The sequence below is a fragment of the Oncorhynchus keta genome, chromosome 23 (genome assembly GCF_023373465.1).
Source record: "Oncorhynchus keta strain PuntledgeMale-10-30-2019 chromosome 23, Oket_V2, whole genome shotgun sequence".
Taxonomy (NCBI): domain Eukaryota; kingdom Metazoa; phylum Chordata; class Actinopteri; order Salmoniformes; family Salmonidae; genus Oncorhynchus; species Oncorhynchus keta.
Window position 1 is genome coordinate 29,646,828 of NC_068443.1, and position 7,918 is coordinate 29,654,745.

Genomic DNA, 7,918 nt, shown 5'->3' on the forward strand with positions numbered 1-7,918 from the left:
TCCTCTTCGGTCAGAGCATCAACAGGCGCATTGACAATGGCCAGGGTAGAGATGATGGCATCCTTTGACTCAAGAAACCGCTTCTACATATAAAATGTTGAATTCCACCTTGTAGTGCAGTCTTGTTTAGGCCTCAGCTCAGGCATCCCCATCTGGCGTTGTGTAGACTTTAGTTTTTCAGCACCTACTGTGCTCTTGTGGAAGTATTCCATAGCTGCTTTCACTTTGTCCACAGTGGGCTTCATCACCTTCAGAGCATCTCTTACAATCAGCTTGATTGTGTGTGCAAGACATGGATGATGGGTCCATTTTAAAATTGACATGGCTTTGGTTATGTTAGCTGCATTTTCGCTATCACAACAATATTTCAACCCGCCAGGCGCGACACAAAACTCAGAAATAACGATATAATTCATGCCTTACCTTAGAAGATCTTCCTCTGTTGGCACTCCAATAAGTCCCATAAACATCACAAATGGTCCTTTTGTTCGATAAATTCCGTCGTTATATCTCCAAAATGTCAATTTATTTGGTGCGTTTGATTCAGAAAAACACCGGTTCCAACTCGCCCAACATGCCTACAAATGATCTAATAAGTTACTTGTCCAAACTTTGTCCAAACATTTCAAACAACTTTCATAATCCAACTTTAGGTATTTTACCTAGCTAATACTTACTCACAAGAATTCCTAAATCATTGTTAAGGATAATGAAAATGACTGCAGTTTCTAAGGGTCATTGTTTTCAGGCTGATTGTGTTGGTGCTAGCTAGGTACCAAGCTAAAGCTAGCTAGCTACCCCAGAAGTTGCTGTTGAACAAATAATGCCTTATTACCAATCGCGGTATTGTAAACACAACGTTCGTGGCCAGTGTGTGCTTGTTTGCAGACTTTTTTTATTTACAGCTTTGACAGTGCTACTGATAGTGGTGGTGTTTGCCTTACATGTGCAAATTCACATAATCGTTACTTGAAGCTTCTCGTTTTGCAAAACATACCCTATTGACACTTCTATGCTGAAACCATGCTGGAAAAACAGAAGCATATGCTGAATACCTCATACCTATGGTAAAATATGATGGTGGATCTTTGATGTTAAGGGGCTATTTTGCTTCAACTGTTCGGCATCAGGTCAATTGCATCATAAGCTTTAACAAGTACCAGGACATTTTAGCCAAAAACCTGGTTGCCTCTGCCAGGATGCTGAAACTTGGCCGCAAGTGGATCTTCCAGCAAGACAATTAACCCAAGCACTAATCAAAATCAACTAAGAAATGGGTAATTGGCCACAAAAACAACATTTTGTAATGGCCATCTCAGTCACCTGTAGTTTGAATTGAAGAGGGCATCCCATAATAGCAGATGAAGGATATCAAGTATCTGGAAAGATTCTGTATGGAGGAATTGTCTGAGATCCCCCCCAAGTGTTATCCAATCTCATAAAATATTTTAGAAAAAAGCTGTATTGGTATTTATGAATTTACATTTTAGTTTTACCCAGAATGATTTACAGGAGCAATTAAGGTTAATAAGTGCCACCTCTGGGTGGCTGACCATTCTTGAAACACATGGGAAACTGGTGAGCGTGAAAAACCCAGCAGCATTGCAGTTCTTGACACAAATGGGTGCGCCTGGCACTTAATACCTCACCCCGTTCAAAGGGACTTAAATATTTTGTCTTGCCTATTCACCCTCTGAATGGCGCACATACACAATCCCTGTCTCAGTTGTCTCAAGGTTTAAAAATCCTTCTTTAACCTGTCTCCTCCCCTTCTTCTACACTGAATGACTGAAGTGGATTTAACAAGTGAAATCAATAAGGGATCATATCTTTCATCTGGATTCACCTGATCAGTCTGTCATTGAAAGAGTAGGTGTTCTTAATGTTTTGTACATTCAGTGTAGCTCTGTATTTGTCTTTTTGTATAATACAGTATTTTTTGCTTATCTTTATCAAGGGGGCAAATATTTATGGACTTGACCAGACCAAAACAGTGTAAGAGCCTTTTATGTTTGTCTGGTCAATTACAAGTCACTTAACCTCATCCTGAGGCTATTGCGCGCTGGGATTGAGATACCCCAGTCAGAGGACTAAACCACTGAGCAGTCATGTCCATAATAATTTGCACCCTTGATAAAGATCAGCAACATGACTGCACATGTTGAGAGTAATTATGTCACATAATGCATGTATATTGTATGTGAGGATGTGAATAGGGGCTCTGAGTGTATCAGAATAGGAATATGCATCAAACTGACAGAATCTGTCAATGATCAAATCAAATTAAGGACAGGTGAAACATTGGAGTCATGAACTTACAGGAGACATTGACATAATTATTTAATGCAAAGTAAGGGTTAGGCACAAGTTCAAACAAAAACTAGATACATTCCTGCTGATGTGGTCCCTGCTGAGGTTTTTGTACAGTGTGTGTAGGTTTCCTGTCACTGTGGGCCTCACAGCACAGTAGTACAGAGCAGAGTCTGTCACTACAGCAGAGGAGATCTCCAGATCCAAACGGTTTTTCTCTTCGTTCAGTTTTGCAGATATTCGAATGTTCAGAGGATTTGCTTTATTTATAAACCCTGAACCCAAGATGTACAGGAGGAACTCTGGCCTTTGTGCTGTGTCCTGTCGATACCAATAGAATTCATCTCCACCAGTAGCTGTTCTGGAGTAGTTGTAAGACATGGTAACAGGGGTTCCCTCTAAAGAGTAATCTTCTTTCTTGAGTGGAGTGAGGTCCTCGCAACTGACACCTGCATAGAGAATGGTTTTAATGCACACACACTTAATTGTTCATGAAAATGTACTGAAATTGAATTTAATTGAAATTTGGCTAGTATGGCAATACATTTCATGGAAATGTACTGTATCACAAACCCATAAATATGGTCAGGAACAATGCTGAATACAGCAACTGCATCTTAGATGAAGAGAAACAAACAGAAAGAAAGATCTAAGCAGCCTCCTGTTTTAAATGTTCTATGCTGCTGTTCAACTGCTGTTCAACTCATCCTCTACCATAAGTCCCTCCCCTTAACATACAGTAGGTATGTTACTTATGTATGTCATACAGGATGTCTGTTTCCTCCCATGGTTCTTGACAGGTTTTCGTTCAGCGTGTCAGAGTTTCCTGTCACTGTGGTCTTCATGGCACAGTAGTAAACAGCAGTCTGTCACATCAGCAGAAGAGATCTTCAGATCCACAAGTTTGTCCACTTTATCAATGGAAACTGTCAGAATAGGATGTGATGTACAAGAGGAATTCTGGTTTGGATCTGGGATATTGGCGGTACCACTGTAGATTGTAAACAGTGCCATCATATTTGCAGGAGAGATGGACATTCCTTCCCTCCTGAACAAGCTCTTCTGTAGTCACAGGGTTTATTGAATCCCCAAAACTGTTTCCTGCAAAAATATTTGGTCAAATAACTTCTGTAACTGTAAAACTGTGCAGTTGTAACTGGCATTTAAAAATTATTAATGTGCAATTACCATGTTTTTGTGTTGTTCATTCACTGTAAGATTAAATTAAAACATTTGAATCCATATAATAACTCACCTAAAAAAGCTGAAAAGAGAACAGTTGAGAAGAAAAACATTAATTGTCAGACATGATTAATTCTAATCAGACAGGTTTTTTACATGGACGGTACATTGGAGATGATATAAGCCAAGTACTGGAAACAATAGAACACTATGAAAAATCTGTGCAACCATGCCTGCTATTCATAGCTGACTTTGAAAAGGCTTTTGATAAAGTACGACTGGAGTTTATATATAAATGCCCCGAACATTTCAATTTTGGAGAATCTCTTATAAAATGGGTTAAAATCATGTATAGTAACCCTAGTTGTAAAATAGTAAATAATGCCTACCTCTCAGAAAGTTTTAAACTGTCAAGAGGAGTATAACATGGTTGTCCAGTATCGACATATCTATTTTTTTATGGGCCTCGAAATGTGAGCTATTAAAATCAAATCGAACAATAATATCAAGGGATTAGAAATCTAGGGCTTAAAAACAAGTGTGCCATTGTTCGCTGAAGATTCATGTTTTCTTTTAAATCCATAACTTGGATCCCTCCACAGCCTCATAGAGGATCTAGATATTTTTTCTAACCTCTCTGGATAACAAACACATTATGATAAGTGTACTATATTAGGTATTGGATCACAAAACAATACAACTTTTACATTAACATGTAGTTTACCAATAAAAAGGTCTGATGGTGAAGTGGATATACTCAGTTTACATATCCCAAAATAAATACTTGATCTCACTCCTATACCTTTTAATATAAAGTTAGCAAAAATAGATATGAACTGGCTACCATGGAATGGTAAATACCTATATATTTGTGGAAAAATCACCCTGATTAAGTCCTATCCCAGTTTACCTATTTGCTTATGGTCTTGCCTACACCTAGAGAACAGTTCATTTTTTATTATTTGAGAAAAAAATATTCAAATCAAAAGGGCCTATTTATAGGCCTGATATGATTAAATGTTAAAGCACTTGACCTCTCACTAAAGGCTTCAGTCAGACAAAAGTTATACTTACATCCAAACTGGTTCTCTAGCAAATTAGTAAGAATGTCTGACCCCAAGTTCAATAATTACAACGTCTCACTTTCAGTTTTTTGAGAAGGGAATCATCTCCCAAATATTGCTATTTTTCAATTTAATCCACCAGAATAGACAGAACAAATAATACAACAAATATTGTGGTTAAACTCAAATATACTATGGAAATGTCTGCTCTACCCAAAATTACAAGTATCTAATTGAAGCATTAGGGCATAAATGGAAGAGGAAAGTGGAAGGAGGAAAAAGTAAGGAATTTTACTGTCGGGCCATGCATTAATTAAAGACCATAATTGGTTAAAGAAAATTGTAATAATTAAAAAGTACACTAGTTTAATTTAAGGTCCAAAAAATGGACAGCCGTGCCATATAGGTAGTTGAAAAATAGTTGGGAAGAGATTTTAGACGTACCGATTCCATGGCACATGGTTTATGAACTAATAGGCAAAACGACACCGGATTCAAAACGTAGAATTTGTCAATGTAGATTACTATACAAAGTTATTGCAACCAATAGAATGTTATTTGTATGGGGGATACAACCATCCCAGCTCAGACAGAATCATTCATTTATTTATTTTGGTACTGTCCATATGTTTTTGGTCACAGGTCCAGGAATGGCTGAAGAATTGCAATATTTACCTGGAGCTAACTCTATGCAGACAGCAATACTGGGTGATCTGAAAAGTCAAAGTCAATCGATCAATAATATAATAATACTTCAGAAAAAAATGATAATTTTCTATTTACAATCTGTAGAAACAATGAGAATAGAAAGGTTCAGAACGTTTGTGAAACATCACACAGTTGAAACATGTATGGTAAATAGAAATGCAATATGGATGGTGTTAAGAGACAGATGGGAGGGTTTGAATGGAGCTGAAGGTTGGGACAAATAAAACATTATATTAAAGATAACTAACGTAAAACAGACTGTGTCCGTAAAAAAAGGTATATGGGTTAAGATTTTTTGTGAAAGAGGACAGTTTGAAATATACGTGAAATAGAAATGAAACCGGATGGACATCAGAAATATATGGGAGAGGTTGAGGTTAGAGGAAGAACAAGAGTTATATAGTATGTTTAAGCTGGATGTCACACCCTGACCATGGTTTGCTTTGTATGTTTCTATGTTTTGTTTGGTCAGGGTGTGATCTGAGTGGGCATTCTATGTTGTGTGTCTAGTTTGTCTGTTTCTGTGTTTGGCCTGATATGGTTCTCAATCAGAGGCAGGTGTTAGTCATTGTCTCTGATTTGGAACCATATTTAGGGAGCCTGTTTGGTGTTGGGGTTTGTAGATGATTGTTCCTCTCTTTGTGTTTGTTGCACCAGATAGGGTTGTTTTGTTTTTTTTCCACGTTTCTTATTTTGTTACATTGTTCAAGTTATCATCTTTATTAAAGATGTATAAAAATAATCACGCTGCATTTTGGTCCGCCTCTCCTTCCCAGGAAGAATTCCGTGACACTGGAAGTAGAGGCCTAAGCGTTGTTGTTCACTAGTTTACTCCAATTAGAGGATGGGTGGTAGGGTTAGAAAGTAATAAAGGAATATATATATTTTTAAATATATGTGTGTATGTGTATATATGTATGTACATTACCAGTCAATGTCTGGACACACCTACTCATTCCAGGGTGTTTCTTTATTTGTTTGACTATTTTCTATATTGTAGAATAATAGTGAAGACATCAAAACTATAAAATAACACATATGAAATCATGTAGTAACCAAAAAGGTGTTAAACAAATCAACATGTGTTTTATATTTCAGATTCTTCAAAGTAGCCAACCTTTGCCTTGATGACAGCTTTGCATACTCTTGACATTGTGATGCAGACAATTGCATTGATGGAAGCTACAATCTATCAGCAATATTAAAGCTGATCTACCTCCTACATTTAAAAAAATAATAATAATGTTTAAGAAACATCTTGCTAGACCTTTGAGAAACAGACAGACAGACTAACTAACGAACAATAAAATCCCATAAGCTTTATGTGGATCTTTGATTATACAGCCCCTCCTCTTGACACCAAAGTGAAATGTTTTCTGTTATGGCTTTTATTCTACAGTATATTGTGTGTTGTCAGGTTTTTGTACAGTGTTTCTGGGTTTCCTGTCACTGTGGGCCTCAGAGCACAGTAGTACAGAGCAGAGTCTGTCACTTCAGCAGAGGAGATCTTCAGATCCACACGGGTCTTCTCTTCATTCAGTTTAACAGACAGTCGAGGATGGGTCGATTCATTATGTGTCTTTAACCCTCCTTCAGTGATGAGGAGCAGGAATTCTGGTTTTGATCTGGGGTATTGTTGATACCACAGTAAAGAATCACTACCGTAAGAGCCAGTGTAGTTGCAGGATAAAGTAATCCCACCACCCTCAAAAACACGCTCTTCAATTGTGGCTGATATTATTTCCTCCTCATAACTGCTACCTGAAATAAATAATGTTAAACATGTTTTGAATAAATCATATTGCTATTCATGTACTGTAAATGCTATATAGACACGTGTTTGCAATCCAAAACTGCAATGCAAAACCTGTGCACTTACCAAAGAACATTGAAAAAAGCAGAATTGTGTAAAACATCTTCATGGGGTCTGAATGACTGTCTTCATGCACTGTCAGGTAAGAGTGTATCACTGTCCTCTCCTCAAACATATTGTAGACTACATACTGCACTGTCAAAGCACTCATTGAGTATGTAGCTCCACCTCTCTACAGTATCATTTGTTGTGTATTTGAGTTCAACTGTCTTTCTGGATTGGATTGCTGCTAAATGTCATCTTCATGATTTTGCTGTAGTTCTGAAAAGAGATAATTTAGCTCATGACTGCCAGGCCCATTCGCTCCTGGGCCGCATGGAAAGGATAAATAATTTATTTTGTATTTTTTAAATCTATAAAATAAAATAATTATTATACACAAGTATAGGCTATTTGTGCAGTAATTACTTTGAACTTGGTGCAGTCTGTTGGTCCTTTTCTCAACACTCTAATATCTCTGTCACGCCCACAACAGTTTACAGATTTGGAACTTGAGTAATGCGCTAGCAGAGTGTTCATCACATTCTGCATGAACTGTTTTGCCCGCCAACTTTGTACCTGCTAGATACGTTAGCTGACATGAAAAAAACAAAAAACAAACGTCGCTGGAGAGCTTCTTCAGAAGGGGTAAGAGAGATAAAAGACCCAACGACGATGTCGATAATGCACGGACAGCAGAGCCCGAGACTGCAAAAAAAAAAGAAAGCCTCATTCAATAGAAAATATGATGAGTCCTACCTAAAATAATGCTTTATTGCGACAGGTGACTCGCATGCTCCAA

The 7,918-nt window shown here is 37.5% G+C and overlaps 1 gene segment (V, D, J or C); it reads right to left on the reverse strand.

Annotated features, from left to right (window-relative positions):
- Positions 1 to 6,359: 6,359 nt before the first annotated feature.
- Positions 6,360 to 7,347, reverse strand: LOC118401690 (T cell receptor alpha variable 38-2/delta variable 8-like). The segment is given in 2 exon segments: positions 6,360 to 7,025; positions 7,144 to 7,347. Coding segments are annotated over 2 exon segments (513 nt in total).
- Positions 7,348 to 7,918: the final 571 nt, after the last annotated feature.